At 35.2% G+C, this 25,943-nt stretch overlaps 1 protein-coding gene and 1 non-coding gene across 2 annotated transcripts; both read left to right on the forward strand.

Moving 5' to 3' along the window:
• The first annotated feature begins 7,886 nt into the window (after positions 1–7,886).
• On the forward strand, positions 7,887–9,775 carry LOC117791243. Its single transcript, XM_034630944.1, has 2 exons — positions 7,887–7,931; positions 9,060–9,775. The coding sequence occupies exons 1-2, from the start codon at positions 7,917–7,919 to the stop codon at positions 9,708–9,710; spliced, it is 666 nt and encodes a 221-aa protein (XP_034486835.1). The 5' UTR covers positions 7,887–7,916; the 3' UTR covers positions 9,711–9,775.
• A 9,603-nt stretch (positions 9,776–19,378) lies between these two features.
• Trnav-cac lies at positions 19,379–19,451 on the forward strand. Its single transcript has one exon. It is a non-coding gene; the product is annotated as a tRNA-Val (tRNA).
• Positions 19,452–25,943: the final 6,492 nt, after the last annotated feature.

The raw sequence follows: 25,943 nt of genomic DNA on the forward strand, positions 1-25,943 counted from the left end.
TGAGGTTAACAAACATTTTTTTTTTGTTAACTATTTTGTATACCGAATTAATTTAGAGACCAAATAATGATCAAGACGATATTCCGCATGAAAATCGGTCAAGTTTTGGCAAAGTTATACATGTTTATGTGTATGGGCATGTCTAAGCCTATACCTGACGTATAGCTATACGTTGCTTATGAGGTTAACAAACATTTTTTGTTGTTAACTATTTTGTATACCGAATTAATTTAGAGACCAAATAATGATCAAGACGATATTCCGCATGAAAATCGGTCAAGTTTTGGCAAAGTTATACATGTTTATGTGTATGGGCATGTCTAAGCCCTGTCTCTTATACACATCTAGATGTGTATAGCTATACGTTGCTTATGAGGTTAACAAACATTTTTTTTGTTGTTAACTATTTTGTATACCGAATTAATTTAGAGACCAAATAATGATCAAGACGATATTCCGCATGAAAATCGGTCAAGTTTTGGCAAAGTTATACGTTGCTTATGAGGTTAACAAACATTTTTTTTTTGTTAACTATTTTGTATACCGAATTAATTTAGAGACCAAATAATGATCAAGACGATATTCCGCATGAAAATCGGTCAAGTTTTGGCAAAGTTATACATGTTTATGTGTATGGGCATGTCTAAGCCTATACCTGACGTATAGCTATACGTTGCTTATGAGGTTAACAAACATTTTTTTGTTGTTAACTATTTTGTATACCGAATTAATTTAGAGACCAAATAATGATCAAGACGATATTCCGCATGAAAATCGGTCAAGTTTTGGCAAAGTTATACATGTTTATGTGTATGGGCATGTCTAAGCCTATACCTGACGTATAGCTATACGTTGCTTATGAGGTTAACAAACATTTTTTTTGTTGTTAACTATTTTGTATACCGAATTAATTTAGAGACCAAATAATGATCAAGACGATATTCCGCATGAAAATCGGTCAAGTTTTGGCAAAGTTATACATGTTTATGTGTATGCATGTCTAAGCCTATACCTGACGTATAGCTATACGTTGCTTATGAGGTTAACAAACATTTTTTTGTTGTTAACTATTTTGTATACCGAATTAATTTAGAGACCAAATAATGATCAAGACGATATTCCGCATGAAAATCGGTCAAGTTTTGGCAAAGTTATACATGTTTATGTGTATGGGCATGTCTAAGCCTATACCTGACGTATAGCTATACGTTGCTTATGAGGTTAACAAACATTTTTTTGTTGTTAACTATTTTGTATACCGAATTAATTTAGAGACCAAATAATGATCAAGACGATATTCCGCATGAAAATCGGTCAAGTTTTGGCAAAGTTATACATGTTTATGTGTATACGCATGTCTAAGCCTATACCTGACGTATAGCTATACGTTGCTTATGAGGTTAACAAACATTTTTTTTGTTGTTAACTATTTTGTATACCGAATTAATTTAGAGACCAAATAATGATCAAGACGATATTCCGCATGAAAATCGGTCAAGTTTTGGCAAAGTTATTAATTGAGAGACCAAACATGTTTATGTGTACGCATGTCTAAGCCTATACCTGACGTATAGCTATACGTTGCTTATGAGGTTAACAAATATTTTTTGTTGTTAACTATTTTGTATACCGAATTAATTTAGAGACCAAATAATGATCAAGACGATATTCCGCATGAAAATCGGTCAAGTTTTGGCAAAGTTATACATGTTTATGTGTATGGGCATGTCTAAGCCTATACCTGACGTATAGCTATACGTTGCTTATGAGGTTAACAAACATTTTTTTTGTTGTTAACTATTTTGTATACCGAATTAATTTAGAGACCAAATAATGATCAAGACGATATTCCGCATGAAAATCGGTCAAGTTTTGGCAAAGTTATACATGTTTATGTGTATGTGCATGTCTAAGCCTATACCTGACGTATAGCTATACGTTGCTTATGAGGTTAACAAACATTTTTTTTGTTGTTAACTATTTTGTATACCGAATTAATTTGGAGACCAAATAATGATCAAGACGATATTCCGCATGAAAATCGGTCAAGTTTTGGCAAAGTTATACATGTTTATGTGTATACGCATGTCTAAGCCTATACCTGACGTATAGCTATACGTTTCTTATGAGGTTAACAAACATTTTTTTTGTTGTTAACTATTTTGTATACCGAATTAATTTAGAGACCAAATAATGATCAAGACGATATTCCGCATGAAAATCGGTCAAGTTTTGGCAAAGTTATACATGTTTATGTGTATACGCATGTCTAAGCCTATACCTGACGTATAGCTATACGTTGCTTATGAGGTTAACAAACATTTTTTTGTTGTTAACTATTTTGTATACCGAATTAATTTAGAGACCAAATAATGATCAAGACGATATTCCGCATGAAAATCGGTCAAGTTTTGGCAAAGTTATACATGTTTATGTGTATGGGCATGTCTAAGCCTATACCTGACGTATAGCTATACGTTGCTTATGAGGTTAACAAACATTTTTTTTTGTTGTTAACTATTTTGTATACCGAATTAATTTAGAGACCAAATAATGATCAAGACGATATTCCGCATGAAAATCGGTCAAGTTTTGGCAAAGTTATACATGTTTATGTGTATGGGCATGTCTAAGCCTATACCTGACGTATAGCTATTGTTGCTTATGAGGTTAACAAACATTTTTTTTGTTGTTAACTATTTTGTATACCGAATTAATTTAGAGACCAAATAATGATCAAGACGATATTCCGCATGAAAATCGGTCAAGTTTTGGCAAAGTTATACATGTTTATGTGTATGGGCATGTCTAAGCCTATACCTGACGTATAGCTATACGTTGCTTATGAGGTTAACAAACATTTTTTTTGTTGTTAACTATTTTGTATACCGAATTAATTTAGAGACCAAATAATGATCAAGACGATATTCCGCATGAAAATCGGTCAAGTTTTGGCAAAGTTATACATGTTTATGTGTATTGGCATGTCTAAGCCTATACCTGACGTATAGCTATACGTTGCTTATGAGGTTAACAAAAATTTTTTTGTTGTTAACTATTTTGTATACCGAATTAATTTGGAGACCAAATAATGATCAAGACGATATTCCGCATGAAAATCGGTCAAGTTTTGGCAAAGTTATACATGTTTATGTGTATGGGCATGTCTAAGCCTATACCTGACGTATAGCTATACGTTGCTTATGAGGTTAACAAAAATATTTTTTGTTGTTAACTATTTTGTATACCGAATTAATTTGAGACCAAATAATGATCAAGACGATATTCCGCATGAAAATCGGTCAAGTTTTATCAAAGTTATACATGTTTATGTGTATGGGCATGTCTAAGCCTATACCTGACGTATAGCTATACGTTGCTTATGAGGTTAACAAACATTTTTTTTGTTGTTAACTATTTTGTATACCGAATTAATTTGGAGACCAAATAATGATCAAGACGATATTCCGCATGAAAATCGGTCAAGTTTTGGCAAAGTTATACTTAGACATACCCAAACACATAAATATGTATAACTTTGCCAAAACTTGACCGATTTTCATGCGGAATATCGTCTTGATCATTATTTGGTCTCTAAATTAATTTCGGTATACAAAAATAGTTAACAACAAAAAAATGTTTGTTAATCTCAAGCAACGTATAGCTATACGTCAGGTATAGGCTAAGACATGCCCATACACATAAACACGTATAACTTTGCCAAAACTTGACCGATTTTCATGCGGAATATCGTCTTGATCATTATTTGGTCTCTTAATTAATTCGGTAGACAAAAGCACATGCAGCGTTTTTTCCGCTTGCCGCCAAGAACGATAAAATTAGATTGCGCAGAAATTTGCTCATGTTCTGCGCTGATGACGTCACATGTGATGCATGTGTTGAATTTTGCCTTGTTTACATGTTAAATTACTATATTTTGGCTTTAATACATATTATAATTATAATAATATAATACGAGAAGCAGTTTTTAACTTATAATCATTCGCTATTATTGAAAAAATATTTATTAAAAATCATCACATGTGACGTTTATGCGTTTAGCTGTTTATGCGCAATGTCTTTTTTCATGGCTGTCATTTGACGAAGACATTTTTGCGAATAAAGAAACCGCGAATAAATTCGCCGCGGTGTGAACACACTTGCGATTTTGGCGCGGAAAACATCACGCGGTTTATTCGCGCCGCTGCCGCTGCGATTTATTCGCTCTGGTTTGGGAGAAGCTTAACAAAGGAGAAAATCAGTTTTCTGTATGTACTTTTTAAAATTTAATTCTTTATTTTTAATGACAATAAAATTAATCAAAGATAAACATACTAACTATTATTTTTAATTACTTTCACTCTACAGTGCCTCAAAATTTTGGACATGTCCAAAGTTTAGAAAAACGTATAAAGTGATACTTTCTTGTAAAGTTTGCCACTTTTGTTTTTCTAAGACGTACTAAAAGTTGTTTTAAAGGTGCATGGTGTAAATCAAATTGTAGCTAACTTTAGTTTTGTTTTTACAAAGTTTAAGCATTTAAAACTCTATTAAGCATTTAAAACGCAATATTTTGTAGTCAAATTGAATTAAATTATATGCGCCCAAGTTGAAAATATAACTTGCAACTCCAAAAATTGAAACTTTCGCTAAGCAGTAAAAAAAGAGAAGGAACTAAGATGAAAATATGTCTTATACAGTTATTTCTCGGCATCGTACCCTTTTCCCTTTGTCCAGTGCGATTCTGTGTCTATAGCTGTTCTTTGGATGCAAGTGCAACACAAAAACTGAAAACAACTTTCATAATTCATTTCTGCCTGAGTGTAACAATTTTTGCACTTTATGACTTTCGAGTGCGCTCAGCGAGTGCTTCGAGTTGAGCCCGCAAATCATGCAACATTCTGAAGTCACTCAGCGGGATGCCCCGCGACTTTGTCTTGGTGCTGAAAACTTTAAGTTGCCAACATTTGGGCTACGCTTTTTGTGCTAATTACAAGAAAAGTGGCAGCAATAGCTAAGAGTCAGTGTTGGTCGGGTGGTAAGGCCGGTTAGCTGGTTAGCCTTAGCCAACGGACGGCCCACCTCAGTTGGCAACAGCCGAAAACGAAAACAAACTTGTGGCCGAGAACAACAAACGGGCAAGGCAAGGCAGTAAACGGCTATAAACCCTAAGAAGAAGAGGCAGGAGTGGTTGCCAAAAGCAAAAAGTCAACGACGAGCAAAAGGCTGCCAAAAGGCAAAGCCAAGAGAAGGCATGGCATGGCAAGGCAAGGCCAAAAGCGTGACCAGGAAGTTGTAAACGGCTCAGCCAAAACAAAAGCACCGAAAACATAAGCCCCTCTTCTCCTTCTCCTTCAGCTGGGTAGCAGCATTGGAACTTGTTCGTCTGTAGCTGTAGCTAGTTCGTGAGCAAACAGATTGGCAGGCAAAACGACCTCGCCTGGTCAAAATACATGGCAGTAGGAAATGCTACCAGGGATTGTTTACCTGCCAAGTACTAGCCAGAAATAACAGGCAACTCGGATTGCAAAGTAAAATGTTGCACAAAGGCAAAGATGTTGCTTGCCTCAACAGGAAGTTGAATGTGTTCACAGCGCTTGCAGATATTGCCATGAACCCAGGAACGGAATGGAGTGCAAAGCACTAAATCAATTTCTCAGGTAAACGTGTTAAGGGACAAAACTTAAGCAGAATTTAATGAACTTAAAAAATATAAATGTATAATATCTCCCCTTAGTAATATCCAATTGCAAGTAAGGGAACATCTGACATCAATTTCAATTGGGATTCCCGTTCCTTCGAAGAACTTAATCGTCCACCACTTGAATAACTCTTAAACATTGTTTATATCAAGCGTTGACACGCATCTTTGGTCACAGTTCCCTTCGATTGATAGCAACAAAAATTTCGATTTATATGCCCCCCAAAGAATAACAGAAAAACAATTGAGGACGCTCAGAGAGCATACAACTCAGACAGGTAACATTTATAAGGTAAACGCGTGAAAGCTGAAATGAAGGAACCAGGGCAATAGTCGTCAGTTTCCAGCTCGCAAATGGGCTCACAACCAAGAACTGTAGTATCACTCACACAGCATAACAACATATACACGCATATGCAATATACACAGCAACATAAATATAAATAAATACATATAAATAAATAACACAAATGGGAGTTGGAACTGCGCATAAAGCACAATCGAAAACAATAAAAGGGCCAAAAACAACAACATCGCAAATGAATCGTTAGCAATTGAAATACTTGAACCAATGGTTGCCACGAGGTTTGTGGCATAAATAATTTGCTGTTGATGAAATTTCCGCATGTGAATTTTGAATGAAATATAAATAAAGTAAGCGAAATTGATAGGGTTGAAGAAATTGCAGTCATGGGTGGAGGGTGCAAATCATATAACTTGTCTTTCTTCTTTTATTGTTATAATTAATATCATGTTTATTTAAATAAAAATACGAGTAAACTTTTCTTTAAATTTGTTATATATAGAATAGTTATAAAATAAAAACATACAATGAAATAAAAATTCAAAAAAAATAAAAACTACAAATAATTGTACTAATTTTTTATCCGCTAAGCAATTCCTTTTAGTAGGTGCAGTAATATGAGTCTTGCCTTATTCCATAAACAACTCGTCAGAAGAGTACTCAAAATTTGACCATTGTGCGAATTTGTCATTGTTTTCTTTGTATTACTGTTTGAAACAATATCTTCATCAAATATTTTATGTAGTTTTAACAAATGACAAATCGTTGTAAGAAGTGCTATAAATATTTATTTGGTTTGATGTACGACAAAATACTTAAACAAATGAAGTATCTTATCAGGCATACCACAATCCGCATCTAAACAACGAGCTGCCGAACAATTAATCTCATAGAGCAAATTGTACACAAAATCCGGTTCAACATTAGTCAAGCCAATCTCCCTCAACGGTGCTAGAAAATTTATTTATTTATTTATGTATTTAATTTATGAGCCTTCACACAGAGTTTGCGGTGTTAAAAATCAACGCTAAATTATTTGCATAATTTGCTGATGTATCAAAAGAGAAGGTAGCTAATAGACAAAGCTCAGAAAAGTGGAAATACAATTGTATTTATACAGAAAGCATTTGGAGTGCCACTAATTCACCAGCAAGGGGGTTCAAATTGTATGCAAATGAGGGCATTCACTTTGGGCAAAAGAAATTCCGATATACTTAGGCAAAAATAAGATATAAAAGTAAAAAAGTGATTAAAATAGAAACCAGTTTACGATTGCGTTGGCGAAAATCAATTAGTGCGTTAATAAAATCAATCTTTAAAAGCTGCTCACAACGATAACAGATAACAGGTAGCAAGTAGGAAGTTGTTAGTTCCAATTTAAAACGATCCAAACATTTCGACAGATCCATTTATCGTACTCGTGCGAGTGTTTGCTAGGTTTATTACATCCGGTACAATAACAACAAGAAATATCTGTGTCGCGTCTTATCAGAGAACGAGCTCTAGATACAGATACGACCTTGAACCTTAAGAGTTCAAGCCCATAAGCCAAAATATGTATCTGCAACGGCTGCGGCGTCTGGCGACGATGTCTGTTACCTTAAAAACAATAGTTTCCCCCGTCCCCTAATTGGTCAGCACATCCATGTTCATCAGCAACAACATCAGCTCGTGCTCGCAGCAATATCAACATCAGCAACATCGGAAACCCGTTGCCAACTGTTGCCTAATCCGGTTATTAAACTTTACACTCATATGTGCGGCTGTGCGTAAATTCTCGCTCTTTAAAAGTGCTTCACTTTTTAGTTTTTTAACCGGCAACTATAAAACCGAGACGCATGCGCAGCGCATCTTTTAGTCGACTTAAATTCCCCAACGCGACAACTCGAGAACTCATCGAGATATACGAAAATGACGCTTCGTTTTGTGAGTGCCCAGCTTGAACTTAAAACGCATTCATAATTCGTGAATACTATATTCAAATGTGGTTAAAGTGATAAACTAAAAAAACATTGTAATACTCTTATAGACATTTGAGACTACTTGCATCAAGCTATCAATATGATACTGACTGTGTAACTGAATCAGAATACTCCTTGGAATGTGTATAAGTCGCTGTCAGACATAACTAGTTAGTCTTAGAACACTATAAATAAATTGTTAAAATTATTTCTTTGCATTAGCATTTGCAAAACAAACTGGATATTTTTTTTTACTAATTTTTTGTTTTTAAATATATTAATTGGTATTCCATTAGTTGAATGCAGATATGCAGGAAGACAACTCGGTACATCGAACTAGCTAGTTTTTAAACCAAAATCGGACAAAGACCTCGATCACATTTGCATATACAGAATGATGTATTAAACATCAATTTATTTAAATTATGATGCCAATCAATGCATAAAAAATGCAGTTAGTCTTATCATGTTCTATCCATAGCTAAATAAATAATAAATTCCATTTTAAAAGCCCCTTACAGAAAATTTTAATAAAATAAAAGAACCGGAAAGCTATTTTGGGCTAAAATGAATTTGCATTAATTTTGGACTAATATGCAGAGCGACTTCATAAATTTGAGCATAATAAAATAATTTGCTTGTGTTTATAATGCTTGCACTCTATTTGTGTCACTTTGTGTTATAATTCATAGAGTTTCTTTTTAAGTAAAAGCTATTAAGAATGTCACTTGACCATGATTTAATAATATGTATTTTGGTTCTAGGGGAATTGTCGTCTACAGCGATTGATTAGCATACAATGCAAGGTTACACTTAGTCCCCTTCACACAGCGATCTTGAAAACGCTGCCCACTGCTCAGACTTGGCCAGGCCAAAACACAACTCTCGTGTTTTGGGCTAAGAGCATATCCAAATAAGCGGCCATAAAATCAGTCCAAACTTAGACAGCGCACAAAGCTCCATAATTTGTGAGCAAAGCAGAGCCAATTAGATTATGCAAACTAGAAATCACATAACTCTAGGAAGCCATCATTCATTTTTTCGTAAAGATAGCGGAGAGACAAGTTAACATCATTTCCCAACTATTTCACAGTTATTAATCGCAGCTGCCGTGCTGATTTGCCTATGTGCCGCCGATGTGTCCCACATAAATCAAAAGCCGCCTCAGGACGTATTGGTGCCATTCAATGATTTATTGCCACCGCCGCTGGAGGAGTCCACCACTACGGAGAAGGCAACAGAGGCAACAGAGGCAACAAAGGCAACAAAGACAACGGAGGCAACGCCAGCTTCCAAGCCCACAAAAAAATCATACTATCAGCAGCAGGCCCGGAGCAAGGTCATGCATCTAGACGTAGTTGATGAAAAGCCAAAACTGCAGCTAGCATTGGAACTACTTCCACCCTTTGCTGAAGCACCAGCATCCAATGAATCAGAGCAGCCACAAATCGAACAAGTTCGCACCACAACACATCAACCACTTGTTGACAGTCGACCAACCGCAACCACCAGGAAAAGCGTACCGCATATTGAAAAGCCACAGCTGCAACAGTTGCAGGCACGTGTGGCACGACCCAACAGCATTGCCAGCGATTCAACAGTATCTTCGATATCTTCAGCCAAGTCGGGATTCTCGTCTGATCTCATCACTCAATATCTAACAAATTTCCAGTTCACAACGCGGCGACCTTCTCGCGGTCCACTGCCGACACTGACTCCCTTTCCCCATCATATTAAGAAATAGAAAAAATTACTAAATTATTTTTAGAGAAGACAGCAATAAAGTTAAATTAATACATCACAAAATGAGTTCAACATTTTAGTATTTATTTATTAGCAGTAATTTAATTTAATTCTGTGCAAAAACGGCAGCTACTTAAATGAGATGGATTTATTCAATAAGGTAATGTCTTAATTACCAGACAGCTAATTATTTAAAAATACAAATATTATGAGGTTATTTATAATCATATAAGCGTTTTAGTTATCCGATTAAAGATAGTTAAATAGACGAATGCAAAGTTAATGATGGAAACACTTTGATTACCTTCAAAACTTATTGATTGAATTGATATTGTTAAGATAATTACACATTAGTTGAAGAAATAAAAAATAAAAAAAAAGATATTTATTATGTAGTCTCATTTTTAAAGATATTGATTATTCTCACCGTAATCTTAATCTTTTCTGGTACGTCTACAAGCACTCCAGGATAAACTTGATAATGCACGATTTTTTTTTTGATGATCCAAATTTTTTCTTAAAAAAAGTTACCAAAATTTGATATTAAATTCTTTTTAATGATGCTAACTTTTAGTTTTCGAACTATTATATAAAGTGGCAATATTTCAATGAGCTAAGAGCATCTTTGCATAGCGGAATTTATCACCATGTTTAATTAATTGCTGGAGGCAAATAACTCGTCGCCGCTGGTCGACACTGAAAACCTGTGGCTTCTGTCAAATATTGTATTTCGTACGTATGCATATACATATATACAAATGCAAACACGGCTACAGCTATAGATACAAATACAGATAGAGATACAAAGTTCTTGAAGCTGCATAATTTGTCGCTGTTCCCCGCTCAACAACCTGACAAGTGCTAATTATTGCCCTCGCCCTGACGTGTTTGACGTTAATATTGTTGTTGATGTTGGTGTTGGTGCTGGAGTTCGTGGTGTTGTATTTGCTGTTGATGATGTTGCTGACATTCGAGTTGCCGCAAATATGTCGTATTTGCATTGCATTGCAGGCCAGATCCCAGCAATGGCAATGTTGTTGCTCTAATCAAATCATTGCCAAACAGATTAGCCATATTTATGGTCGCCGTTTGTCACTCCGATTGATAATGGTTTTTGTCACCATTGTCGCTGTCGCTGTTGCTGTTGTTGTTCATTTAACCGCATTAATTACAAAGCTGATTGACATTAATGTGTTGTTACAGTCAATGCAACAGCTGATTTTAAATAATTCCTGACCTCAGGCTGACGAGGCTGTCATTGCACCAATTGGTCGCAAGCCTTTTTCGATGATTAACGACATTCATATTTGTTAAATCTTCCATTACGTGTATTTAATTGATGCTTAAAGGCCTTTCATCTGTATATTTTAATTTCAGATAAATGCGAAAATCATAATACAATAAATAAAAAAAACTGCTCCGATATTTTTATAACTTATTCATGATTAATCTTTGAATTCATCTCTACTAATTTTTTATGTATTATTCTGTTGAGTTTGTTTCAATTGTCAAAATAATTCTAACTACATTTTTTGAAGTGATTTATTTATTTATTTAATGCGTGAAATACTTCATTCATTTCATTCCAATAGCTATGTGTAATTTCTATTGTTTGAACTGAATAGTTACTCAATATTGTTATTTAAAAACGACATGATTTCCCGTTGACTGTGATTGGCATAATGAGTATCTTATAGTCAGACATTCGAAACTATTGCGTTCTTCTTTATTGCTAGTTGTTCATTTTGTTTGTTTACCCCAAATGCAGCATGAAATGAAATATTAATATATTTACTAGAAAAACAATTTACACAAAAATTCACACATACTCGTAGGAAGAGGGGGAATCGATTCAATTTTAGATATGCAGAACATTTCATGTTGTTTAGTTTTTCAATTAAAATGTCCAAACAGTCGACTGACAATGCACTTTATGACCACGTCTATGCAGGCAAACTGATTAAGCGCCTGCAATTGCCCGTGAAGCTCTCTTTAATCCGTTCTCTATTTCAACTTAATCCCGCCAATGTCAAGCTGTGACAAAAATCATTTAATTCCAATCTAATGTGCTTTAGCTAATTATGAGGCAGCGAGTGTCAGTCTGTCTGTCCCTGCCAGCAAACTGGATGTCAGCTTAAATATGCGAAACACTGTCAAACAGTGAACTGTGATCTGCCTTCACAGAGCTCTTACTTACGATAATAACGAATATTGTACACTCTACATTACCATAAGCTGGAAATTTGTTAAATAATAAAAACTATTCCCTGATATATAATAGCAGTAAAAATAAAAAAATAAATACGATATTACTAATATTCTTTTCTTTAAAATATTCCTTATATTTTTATAGCCGTTGTTACCCTTTTTTTGGGACCTTTCATGCGGTTTCGGGGAGAGTACTATAATAATGCGCTCTCATTAAAGAAAACTTTTGCGTCTAATGCATGAAAAGCCATTAGATGTTTCAACCATGGCATTATTAGTGCCAATCTCCACCAAAAACACATACGCGTGTGCGTGTATATATCGCAGTTTTTGGGGTTGTGGGGGGATTTTTCAAGCTGCATTAAAAATCGCTTTTAACAAATGGTGCCATAAGCTCTAAGGCAAACTTTTAATGTGCACACTCACGCATAGTTGACTGGATGCCTCTATACATACTAGTGTGTTTGTGTGAAAGCAAGATTTATGTGAACAACGCGGCGTATGAGTGCTTTCAACTTTTACACAGAAGCCATGGTCGACAGCAACACCCACAGCAGTCAAGGCCAAAAGTATATATTATGTATAAATATATAATAGAAGTGTCTAGACATTGCCACAAATAAGTAAAAAACAGTGTTTAACTTACAAAAAAAAGGACACGAAGCGAGCAAGACATCAACTTATTAAAAAAAAAAACAATACATGAAATTTCAATATTGCGTTGTAATAAAAATTCCATCAAAATTGCTAATTTGCGTTTTAATCAACATTTGAATTGCTGTGAATGATAGGTGCATCAGTTATCGATATGTTGTGCAAAAATGAGATATGCAAAAAATCCAATGCATCATTTTCGATGTAATTTGTTGTTTGTTTTATAATTACGCAAAAGACATACATGAAAATCACATAAAATTCAATTGGTGGTACACATTAAAGCCAAGTCTATTTTGGCTTGTCCAACTGAATATACATATCAATCAGCTTAAAATTATACTTTTTCTCGAAATATTTTAATAATTTTTACTGGCCCCACAATTAAATATTAACAGATGTTAAATAACTTACAAGAATACATTAATTAATAATATTTGCCGTAGCTGCAGCGCTCATTAAATAACTTTTTTAACAGCACTTTAATTAAATTTTTCAGACAACTGCTATGTTAATTGTGATCCCAGTGAAGTCCAAGACAAGGCTGTTTAATTAATGAGTCAATGTGGTAATAATTGCATGAAATTGATAGTAAACATTAAAGTTTCATATAAAGTGAATTCTCATACTATTTTGCTGAGGACTTCCTTCATTTTCAAAAGCAATATTTCCCAACTTTTTTCATTCCGAAATTTTTTCCTTACAGCCAGGGCCATTTTCATTTTGCAACATATACAAAAATAACTTTTAATATGCACATGTTGAGCTTCACTTGCTGCTGCTCCTGCGGTGTCTGATGGTGATAATGATAATGATAATGATAATGCTGATGAGCAAGCAAACTGCTACTGTCTGGTCACCCACATATCACTTTAATTACAGAAAATCAAAGTCAAAAAGGATCGAAACGAAGAGTTCAAAACCATACGATTCTTGATTTCCTATGCTGATTCACGGAAAAAGTCTTATCAGAGGAAGTCTTATCACACAAAATGGACCATAAAATAACATTAAAAACACTTATATTGAAAGTATACTAAACTATGCTATTCCACAATAGTATAAAAATACACACAGATCAAACAACTCGACTTTAAGACTATTGAAAAACTAAACTATTCCATAAAATGTCAATTTTTGCTTTACTTTGTAAGTGCAGAGTGCGAATATACCCAATTAAGCAGGTAAAAAGTATGCAATAAAAAAGAAGCATTGGACATACGATTAAAACATTGATTGTTTAATCAACGAAACGTCAATATTGTTTGGTTACACTTAACTGACAGTTCACATAGATATATAACGGATGTGCGCGAGCATTAAGGTCTCTCTTCGGTCACAAGAACGGAAATGAGTTTTAATGTGAAAATAATTGCATGTCATTACGTGCACAGACGAATACGACAGATGACAAGAAAAAACAAAAAAAAAACAATGTGCAAATATTAAAATATATCATACAGTTAAATTCCAATTTAAACGCCCACGATTCATAACATTTACTCTGAAATTATTGAAATTTTATTACACAACTTGTACTCATATGAATAAGCTTTCTTCATTGATTTGACATAAATTTTTTTTCGTTTTTTTCACTTTATCTCTTTATCTCTCAATGCCTATCACTCACCATTTTTTCTCTCTTTGATGTTTGCCATTTTGTATAATTAAAAAATGAAAGCAGCAATTCTTTTGAATTACATTTCCTTTTTTGTGCGTGTTTCATTTGATATTTTTCAACTGCAATTGAAGTCTTGGCTCACACATTGGCAAACTGTTGACAAACTGCATTGACAGCTGTTGCAAATGACGTATTGAAATTAAAGCTGAGTTTTATTGTAAAATACAAGCGTATATTGGATTCAGCAGACGAAGGCAAGGCCTTTGAAGGATATTTATAGTTGATCACCTTCAACAGCCGACTCGATCTAGCAATGAAGACATTTGAATGTGGGCACACAGAATTCAACGCCACGCAAATCAATTATGTTTCAAATTACCGTCCCCACAATTCCATAATAACGTGTACTACGTACACAGTTAGAGCATTAAATATTTCTTGTATTAATTGGGTATATAAGATATAAATATAAACAACGTATAAAGGGAGATATAAGCTAGGCATGCAATAAAATGCTGAGCATTAGTCAATCATAAACTTTGATTACAAATTGTTGGGCGACAAACAAATTTGGCAAACGTTAAAATAGATTGTCATTCGAAAACGAAAATATTCAAAACTCACCCCTGCAAATTGAGCCCAAGGCAAAAGTTAAACGAAGGTCTTAGATATCGCAAAATAAATATACTATATAATCAGAAATTGAGTTGGTTAGCATTCAGTGGCTAACTGGCAGCAATGTTTGACATTCAAAATAAATAATTCATTTATTCAACGGCAAAAGTCGTGTAAATTTCCCAAACTCGGTTTGGGGTTAGATCCATGGCTTGTGGACTGGGACACCGAATTGTTGGTTGGAGTGGAACAACATAGAAATTATTAATAATTTATTTTAGCACATTTCAAGGATTTTGCTCACCGGCCACACGTTTCAGCAATTTCCGGACAACAAAACCGGAAAAATACTTGAAAATGTAATAAATTTCAAAGGCGTTGAATCTGAGTAACTTGCTGAAGTCTCCATGGAACTCAGACCCAAACCTCTGCTTTGGCCGAGGGTTCTTTTCAGCTGGGTCAAGCGTTTTAAGTGCTCGACAAACTGTTGCAAAATCAATGACAAAAATTACACACGAACGGCTTTCGTTATTTAAGATGATTTCGTGTAGCCCTTGAAAACTTTTCCTTCATTCTTATAATTAATTTCAATGCCGAAAGGGAAATGAATTTTAATATAAACCATTTAAGTTAATGAAATTATTTTAGTTGGAAACTCGTACAAAATTTCTTAGAATAAATGAAGGAATTATGAATTTAACCTGAACTCTCATTTTTCTATACGAGTTGTTAATATATCAAAATAAAAACTTAAACTGTTTACTAAGCGGCTTAAGTATTTTGTATGGAACTTTACAAACTTTAATTGAAAAGTGGTAAGTTATTAGGCTTCTTGACACTGCAACAGACAGTGTCGTTGCTGAAGCAAAATAAAAAGTATTTAACAAAATCAACAAAGCAATAGATGGGTATAGAAATTTCCTTTCCGCTTTCACCTCTGTTCAGCGTCCAGCTCGTAGTGCCCATTAAACATCGTATTGAAATAAGAGAAAATAAAATCTACGGGAGCTCTGTATAAATTATTTTACGTATCGCAGGCACACAGACAAAAAAATACTTGGAAATAAAAAACTCAACCCGCGGGACTGGGACAAATCAAAAAGTCTTCCCCCTTGCCCATGTCCTTGCCCTCGCCCCGCTCAGACTTTATTCTCAATGCCGGGTGTTTCCCACTCAGGCTTTAGAGGTCAAAAAATGAGCAAATTTCAATGGCTCGGCGTTTGGATGATAGGATGGTTGGCGGTTGGAGGGGCAGGCATACGCGTGCGACTGACAAGCTTAGCTGAAAAAGACCATTAACAAAGTAAACAGCTGCGAGTGCGTCGACCAACTGAAAATAGGGGCAAAGAATCTGAGTCGAGTCAGCAGAAAAAAAAGAAACCAGCGAAGAATTTTCTTTGTTTTGACACCTCATTGTGCCATTTGGAGAGCGTGGCCCGGGGTGGCTATTCTACTTATTGTAAATATTAAAGCCTATATTTATTAAAGTTGAGAAAATTCACGAAAATGGAAGTACATGCCTCTAAAAATTTAAATAATAAAACATGCGTACAAAGTAAGGAAAGGAAATGTTATATTGAATGCAGATATTTTGTATTATTCTGCTGTTTCCATATTTGAAAAATTCCTATTTTCTATTGACTTTCCTTAAAGTTATCTACTCAAATGATTATCAAAAAAAAAATAATAATTCGTTTTATAATTATAAAAAAAAAAAAAAATAAATAAATACAAAGGTTAAGTATCTTAATGGCTAATGAGGATTCATATTTTTGTACTCACTTTCTATATGTATACGTAATATATTAATTACCCATGCGTATAAAAAAAAGTGAAGCCTTAATCGATTCCTTAATGCCAACGCTGGTAGTACATAGTTTGGCAGGCGGTTGGCTGACCGAAAACGACACATATTGGTTATTGAAATTGTCTCGCAGGTGTCATTAACGTCAGTCGCAATTTGCTTGACTGGCAGACTAAAGCGACGGCAACGGAAGCAGCAGCAGGTGCGTCCATTTGCGGTGGGTCATAAATGGCAGCTGAAGGCCGCAGGACAGCTCGATGGGGTCGATGGTTATAGTAGGAGCTGGTCCTCGGGCTTGGATTGGCCAACGACAGCGCTTGACATTGTCATTAATTTCGATTTATGGTCATTAAATTGCTGAGCTTGCTTTCTATTTATTAAAAAAAAAATTTAATGAGTGCTTTTAATTTATGCGCAACTTGCTCTAGCCTCCGTATATCTTTGGCACGATGGGAGGAAGTTTCTCGGTTGTTTCTTGCTGTCGATTTGAGTTTGCACTTTTAATTAATGCATGCCCAAGGCCAAGTCCATCTATGCTATGCGATATTGACTTAAATTTTATGCTTAAAGCACCCACTGTTTGTGTGTGCAAACTTTTGTTTCGTTTGACTTCGCCCCGAAAAAAATAGTAAAGGAAAATTATGAAAGAGTCGCAGCATATTTTCTTGCATACTTTTGATGGTCCGTTTTTCCTTTTTTCACAAATAACAAACCATAAATAATGTCATACGCTCACAAATGGCAGCCAATGCTTGTCCTTACGCGCCACGCCCCCAGCGTCCATTCGTTCGTTCTGGATTTTTTGCTGTGTGTATTTTTTTTTTTGCGACTTGCCTTCGTTTCGCTTTTAGGCCAAAGTTTTTGAACTACTTGCACGTCGTTCTTTTTGTGCTCGACTGCGACGTTTTTGGATATTTTGGCAACCCCTGCTGTTTTGTGTCTTCTCTCGACACTTGCCCAGCTCCAGTTCCATCTCCTATTGCTTCTACTTTTCCTTCTGCTCATGGCTGCCACGCCCCTTGGCCTCGCCCGCCCGCTGCTGCCGCTGCTTTATGTCCCCGTCGTCGTCGTCGTCCTCGTCGTCGCGAGACTGAAACTTCAATAGGGCGAAAATGATAAATGGCCACGCTGCGTTTTCTCTTTGGTTATTCCTAACAGAGTGAGAGTGTATGTGTGTACGTATGCCTGTATGTGTGAGTAAAAAAAGCGTAAGAAATGCCGCATAATGTGTGAAAATAAAAATGGCCAAATATTTGTAAATCAACTTATTTCTTGCCTGCAGCACATTAGTAACACACAACTTTTACAGCAACAGCAAAACGGGCAAAAAATATTTGTAAACGTACTTTTAAATACCTCAGAGTGTCGGAAATATAAAAATGTCTTCAGGGATAAATATTTAAAAAGTATATTTTAGTGGTAAAAAAATATTTAGCCTTAGTATATTCCAAACAAGAACTTCTTTTTGAAAATATTTAATTGATATGTCTAATTTTTCATAGAAAACATACGCTTTTCTACAATTATTCAGTTTAAAGCAATCCATTAGTCATCGATAATCTACAAGAATCACATACCATAAAATTTAATTTAGTTATCTTATCTTCTTTAATCATAATATTGAAATGGTATCTTCCAAATAAATTTTTAAATATCGAGGAATACTATTTATGTACTTGCTTTTACTTCTAGGTACGTTATCGATAAATATATGAAAATTTCCAATGCTTTTGCTTTCTCTGTATGCAGCAGCGAATTGAAAATCCCATGCAAGCATTTTCCATCTATGTTTACACAATTCAACCGCAAAATCCTTTTGTTTGCCAAATATGCTCAATGTTTCTGCGAGAGTGCGAATTTGCAGAGTTGCATTGTTCGACACGCCTCTGTCGGTCTATTTGTGTGTGTGTGTGTGTGTGTGTGTGTGTGGTGTTTGTGTGGATGCATCCTGTTCCAGTCTTAGCGATAATGATGTTTATTTAATGCATTCCAGGTGCAAGAAGTTGTTTGCTATTTGATGTTGCGTACTTAGGATTTCGAGCCACATCTCCATCCTCAAATGCACACGGCCTGCCTGCCACACGCTAATGCTCCATGCTGAATTGTTGATACGAGTAGCACTCATTATGCCAAACATGCTGCCATTTCACTTTCCATACGCCCCAGTAGCCTGCGACGTGCAAGCGATAAGCAACATAAGAGAACGTTCCTTACATATATACGTATACGCTGCGTATACGTAATGTCTGATTCGCTTTAAATGCAGCACACGTTTTTGCGGCGCTGCATTTATCGTATTTCTGCTAACCCTCCATTCATCCCATCACCCCTTTTAATCCGACGCATCCCGTAAATAATGCACATAATCATATTTAAATAAGTTATTTAATTTGTGATTTTCACATACATCTGTATCGTTCGTTAAGTTGTTAAGCTTCCCATTCAGCTGATACAGCAACAACTTTCGCTCAACATTTATTCTTGTTTACGGAGTCTCTTTTCTGCTGTTCTCATTAAATTGCTTCAAACGTACTTTAAAAGATTCTGCTTGAGGTTTCTTAATCGCTCTCAAGCTTGATAATAGCTATGGATGCCATTTAACAAATTTGTAAGCTCATCGATCGTCAGAAGTTAAAATTAGTCAGTTAATGTTCAATGAAATTAAATTCAAATTAAGAAAATATTTTCTATAAATAACTCGTAAGGTTTTCTAAATGATTACCATCGTAATCTTTGTATTTAAAAATTTGCCGACTTGCATTAAGCAGTTTCCGTAGTGTAGCGGTTATCACGTGTGCTTCACACGCACAAGGTCCCCGGTTCGATCCCGGGCGGGAACAGAAAATTTTTATAAATTTTTTTTGCTGATTATTAATTGTTTCAAGTGATAATTTTTGACAGTATGGTCCGTCTTTTAAATCTATAAAATTCTTGCTTTATTGCGTTACACATGACATTATAGACAATTAAAACTTTAGCTTATATTCATAAATATTTCGGATTTAACAATATTTGCAAGTACTTCATTGGCACTCGTGATTATCATTTTAAGAAAATAAAATGGTTGTTCGTGGACACATTATCCCAAAATATGTATGTTTGTTGCCAACCAGCAATGAAACTTTTGCACACTTTGCATTTTTATTGCACAACATCCGGTAACAAGCAATTTTCCCAGTAAGAATTCAACTCTGACCCTCAACTTTCAACCCCTGTCTCTTTTTCTCTTTGCCAGACCAACAAGCCAAACCAACACCACAATACCATGGACTGGCGACTGGATTGCCTGCTGGCTGCAATTACAAACAGTTGTTTAACTGCTTGACTTAAAATGCAGCCACAGACAGAGCCACTGACAAAGACCCCCAACAGCAGCAATACCCACTCCAAATTCAATCTGAATCTGAATCCGAATCTGAATCCGAGTCCGAGTCCAGAGTAACTGTAGCTGTGGCTGCAGTATCTGATGTCGACGTTTGTGGTTTACAGATAAAAGCGCGTACATCCGTGGTGACGGCAACAATCCGGATGATAAAGTAGCCCACAATGCCGCGCATGCGTGCCAGGACCTGGACCTGGACCTGGATCTGAGCCCGGTCTCGGTCTCGCACCCGGACCTGGACCTGGACCAGGGCACAGACCCTCGCCGGTCAATGGCGTCCGGTGTCATTGCGCTTCCGTTTGAGTTGGCAATTTATACAGTTTTTCGTTGGGGTTGCTGCTTGTTATGGTGGAAACTTGGCCGCACATTTACTTATGCGGCTCGCACTTTTGTGTGGCCGGCCTCGTTTGTATGGCAATGTTAAATTGATTTATAATTTTCCAGCGTTGCATTTTAACTTTTCCTGTTGCCAACACTCGCGTCCTGTTGGCATTTGCATTTTACATTTCAAGCCAGGCACCGTCGTCCTACCAAATTAATTTCACCATCCCCATAGAGAGGATACTTAATACTACTTTATGCTATAAGTACTATATGAGTTTCTCGCTGCTTTCATTATTGTCAGCACTTTAAGCCAAATTGCCAGCTGAGCGCAATTGCAACTTGACTGCTCGAAATTTATTGTGACTTTTTTATTTTAAATTAAAAGTCATAAGTTCACCAATTAATACAGTAATCAATTTACGCATGCCGATTTTTGTTTGCTGAATGCCTCATTATTTTAATTCATATTTCGAATTTCTCTCTCGCTGAGCTTCAAGTTCAATGTGCACAATCTTTTCACATATTATTCACATTTAAATAACGATTCTGTGTTTCAAAATTGTGTTGACGGAAGTGGAGTGAAAAAAGGAGTGTGATGAAAAAATTAAACATTCCAATTTTAATGTAGAACTAAAAAAGAAGTTCAATAACTATAAATTTATCAAATTAACTCAAGAAATTTGGTTAAAATTTTACAAAGTTATGACAATTTAAAGTTTTTGAGAAAGCGTCTAGGGGAAAGTTTGGAAAAATAGACAGTGTTGGCAAAAAAAAAAAGAATAGAATTTTTCAGTTTTGCTGCAGAATCGAAATAAAACTTAAAAATAGGTTAAAAATTGACAAAGGTTTGACCGTTGGAAGTTTTCGAAAAAGCGTCAAGTGAAAAATAAATACAGATATTGTTAACATCAAGCAATCCAATGAAATTTGTCATTAAAATAATCTGCAAGCCATATAACTCACAGTCAACAAGCAGCCAACTAACCGAAGAATCAACTGAACCAAAAAAAAGTCAGAAAAAGTTGCAAGAGCAAGTAATAAACAGAGCTGGTCATTAAAGGGCCTTAGATGAGAATGAAACTGTAAATGAAATCCGCCATCAAAATATCAACGAGTCTGAGCATAATGTTCTGAAAGCAACCATTTAGAAGTCACAAATAATCAAAATAATGCAAGCTAGAGCAGAGATCGGAAGTTGGAGTTGGGGTAGAGGGAGATACAAGCAATGGTGGCAGACAGAGAGCTAAGCAAATGACAATAATGACATAATAAAAAGCACTCTTGAAATACAGACCAAACATGATGGCAACTACGAGTAGCAGCGGGACACACACACATACACACACACACACAAAGAGCCAAGCAGCACAATAAAATGAACGTTAATAATGATAAGGTAAAAGAAGCGAAGACAGAATAGACAGCTTCGCGCAACTGGGGTATGGCAAATGTTAAAACAATAACCAGCTAAATGTGCGACATCGAGGATGATTGTAGCTAGGACTTTGCCTGGAATTTGTCGCCAGCAAAAGGAGATTTGCTCGTCAAAAGCCATTGAAGTTGTCGTTGTCGTTGTGGTAGTGTAATCTAGGTGCGTGTGAGTTGTGTGTGTGGGGGCGGCCAATGACTGTGGCTCTAATAAATTAATGATAATGCGAATAATTGCTATAACGTAACTACGGATCATCATAAGGTGGCTTAGTATACAGGTTTCATATTCGCATTGTAAGGATGATTCGTATTTCGAAACCCATGAAATCATACAAGTAAATAATCATAATCATCATCAGCTGGTGAAAATGTGTGGAACGCGAATGATTCTAATAAATTATGCTCGCAAAAACATTCAATTTTCTCATTTGCATTTTGAGCGAGAGGCAAACTCTGTGGCAAGGTTATTTTCTCGACCAGCAAAAGAAACGATAAAGTTATTCCTAAATACCTGCGGCAAATCGAAAACTTTTATTTTTGTCAGGCATACAAACACACGGCTCACACCAACACACCAACACCCTTACAGATGTAGCACAAATTTCAGTTACAGTCGAATGAATTTTATTTCTGGTTGGCTTGTTGGTTGTTTTAAGCTACATAAAACTTTGTTTGGCCTTGCAATGGATTTAAAGTTTATGTCGCAGGTGTTTGTTTTGCTTGGATTGGAGTAACCCACAACCACAAAAAAAGATAATAAAATTACAGTGGGGGAAGTTTCTTTGCCTACTTTGAGGTAAAGGCGGTTAAAGCTTGGCAATATTTATAGATTTTCTGTACTGTCTGTATCTCTAAATTGTATCCATCTGCATATGTTCTTGTGTATGTAGCCGTGTCTGCTGTTCGGACAAAACCGCAGCACGGATAACCGACTTTTCAGCACAACAACCACAACAAACAGCCTACATGACTTTCACAGATACTGACACTCAAACATTTACACTCACACTCGCACTGTATTCACACATGCACTCATACATTCGAAGAGCCACTCATGTGTTAACGACATAAATGCATCACAAACATTAAAATTGTTTTTAAATTGAAGTTGAAGAGCAAATTCCGGTCACAACATGTCACTTAAGCTCAACAGCATCAACAACAGCTTCAAATAACTGACATTTTGTTACATTTCTTTTATTTTTTTGTTTTTCATTTCACCAGACGGCGAGACGCGAAAGAAAAATTGGATTAGCGAACAATCCTAAAAAGATAAACTTGTTAACTGGCTTTACTTACGTGACCTGTTGAGACTTTATGGAATGAACTAAAACATAATACACTGTAAAGTAATAAGAGTATCAATTATGGAAAGAAGTTAACCAATAGTATGCTAAATGGAAATTTTACTTTATTCACTCTTTATTGAAGCTTTGTTTTCCACTGTATTTATCAGATACATTCATTTTGCACACATCATTTGCTCATCCATTTATTGATTTTATGCCAATCGTGGTCTATTTTGCGTATTTCATTCAATTGCATTATCAATATATGCAATTGTTGTTAAGAAAAGCGCATTAAATATTATTTATGTGCAATTGCATTTGCATAGCATGTTTCGCAGATTTATTTATGACTTTGGATGCTTGTTAATATTTTTAAAACGATGAAATATATGAATTAATAAATGTATGGAAATAATCAGTCTGTGGGCCAAAGACTATGAAAGAAACTGATCCTACAACTAATTATAATGCGCAATTGTACGAAATAATTAAATTTGGAAATTTATTTATTTATAAACGCTAATATTTACAAAAAAAGAAGTCATTATCAACCTTATTTTTTTATTTTTTACATTGTCTAAAATATAATTTAAGATACTAAAATTTTTTAATAAGTCAACAATAATCTCAATAAATTCAAATTTTATTTAATAAAAGTAATTTTAAATTTCTTCCACTATCCAATTTCATTATCTTTTAATGCATAAATCATTGTAAGAGTATATATTATTAATTTTCATCTGTGGAAATTTTCCCGACTGTCATTAAAAATCTGAATGTCACAATCCTGGCTCACATTATTAATTTTGTTAATAGTCGGGTATTGATGGTTCCCTATATATTTGTATTTTGGTAGCTTAATCTGCTTAATTAATTGCAGTTTATGTAATTTTAAATATATAATTAGCGTGAAATCAATAACAGGTCGAATATTCAGACTGTATTCTTTTTACATAATTAATAGTGACATGTGCGCCGTGGGAGGATAATATTAATCTTACTTTAAATAAATATGACAATTAATCTCTGTACTGATTATTTACTATGACAGAGAAGCATATATAAAATATATATTTGTATATAATATGCAGTGATTTACCCTGAATACGATTCCTTTGCACGGATTCCGAGCATTTACATTTTTATTGGTGTGCACTGCGTAAAGATTGTATTCATTAATTAGACCATTTAACAAATTAATTCTCGATTGTCATTGAAAACCTCTTGAGCCAACTGAGAACCTTTTAAATATTCAATGAGCATTACTCTAAGTAAACTTGCAAAAATGTTGAGGCAATTGCATTAAAATTTTTGCATTGTTTTTCCCCATAGTTTTTTTTTTACTTATTGTTACTCGAACAGCGCAACGATGAAGAAAAATGCAAAAGAAATTAATGCATAAAAATGCTTTTATTGACAGTTTTTGCAGTTTGCCATAGTTTCTGCTCAGACTCTTGCATTTTGCCTCGTTTTGTAGCTACTTTCCCAATGAATTCACAAGCAACTGCCTGCTTTTGACAGACGCACAAAAATGACATGAAAACAATGGGCAAAGAGCAATGCAATTGCCTGACAGCCTTGAGGCAAAAATAAAATGAAAAAGCAAGAAAGAAGTTAGAGAGAATATCTTTTTAATTTCATTGAGTGTTGTTGCCCCTAGACATTTGTTGCAACTAGAGCTGGCTTCAATCTTTTACCTCAGCCATACCCTGTTTATAATCGATTTAATTATTTTTGCAAGTGCTGGAATGAAACTTTTTAATTACACTTTGTTACTGCGGATGAACTTTATCCAAAAGGTGTTATTTTTTGGCAAAGCCGAATACACTTTTCGAGCATGCAGCTTGTTTCGGGCCGTTCTCCAAAGTCTATAATAACAAAATGAATTTTACGCATTGTCCCTGTCATCATCATTATCATTCTCATTATCAGCATTATCGGCATCATCATTATCATCATCATCATCATCATCGTCATCGTTGTTGCTGTTCGTCCAAGCACATGACACAAGTTTGTGCAACACTTAAACTTTAATTGTGCAAAGTTTTGACCATGTCGCCTCCATGTCCTTTACGTCGTATGGTTGTGTGTGTTGATAGATGGCGTTCTAAATTCTATGAATGGGGTCAGTCTGTGTCTGGGGCACAAAATGCATAATGGATTAGGGTGACATACACACACAAACAAAAAGAGCTAAACTGCCCTCTCTCCTCTCTTATCCTGTACAGATAAAACTTAGTGCAAACCTGCCCCAGAAGGCATTTGAAAAATGTGTGTGCTCTAAGTATGTGAGTGTGTGCCACTTGGTGTACGAGTGTGTTTGCCAAATGACTTAGCACACTCATTGGGTGCCGACCACAAATTCAATTTCCCTGATACGATAGAGCTCAAGTGCTCCCTACTCTAACACTGCCCAAATGCAACAAGAATTTCAACTTTTATTTGAATACGGCCAAGGATTAGAAATACTTGTATGAATTTGTACTTTACATTCATACGAAAATAATAGGAAATCAAACTATATTTAGTGAAACAATCGGTCTAGTAACTGAACTGAATTTGATGATCAATTTCTATATATAATTTATCGTCTGAGGACGAATATGAAGAAAATCTTTTGAAAAACAATTAAGTATCTAATGGATCGAGCTTACCCACTTTGCTTGTCTATATAAATTTAAAGTGTAAGTTTAGATTCACTCAACTTGCAAATATACTTAATATATGGTGCATGTCCACTGAACTTTACAGCTACACATTTTGCTTAAGTGAATAATGAGGCGAAAATATTTTAATGACACAACCAATCAGAAGCACACCCTAACACACACATACTCACATCCTGCACACTTTTAGCCATAACTTCATTTATTTACACAGCTTTCCGCCTTCATCCTGTTTGCTCC

This window comes from Drosophila innubila (assembly GCF_004354385.1).
Source record: "Drosophila innubila isolate TH190305 chromosome 3R unlocalized genomic scaffold, UK_Dinn_1.0 2_E_3R, whole genome shotgun sequence".
In the NCBI taxonomy this organism is placed as follows: Eukaryota; Metazoa; Arthropoda; class Insecta; order Diptera; family Drosophilidae; genus Drosophila; species Drosophila innubila.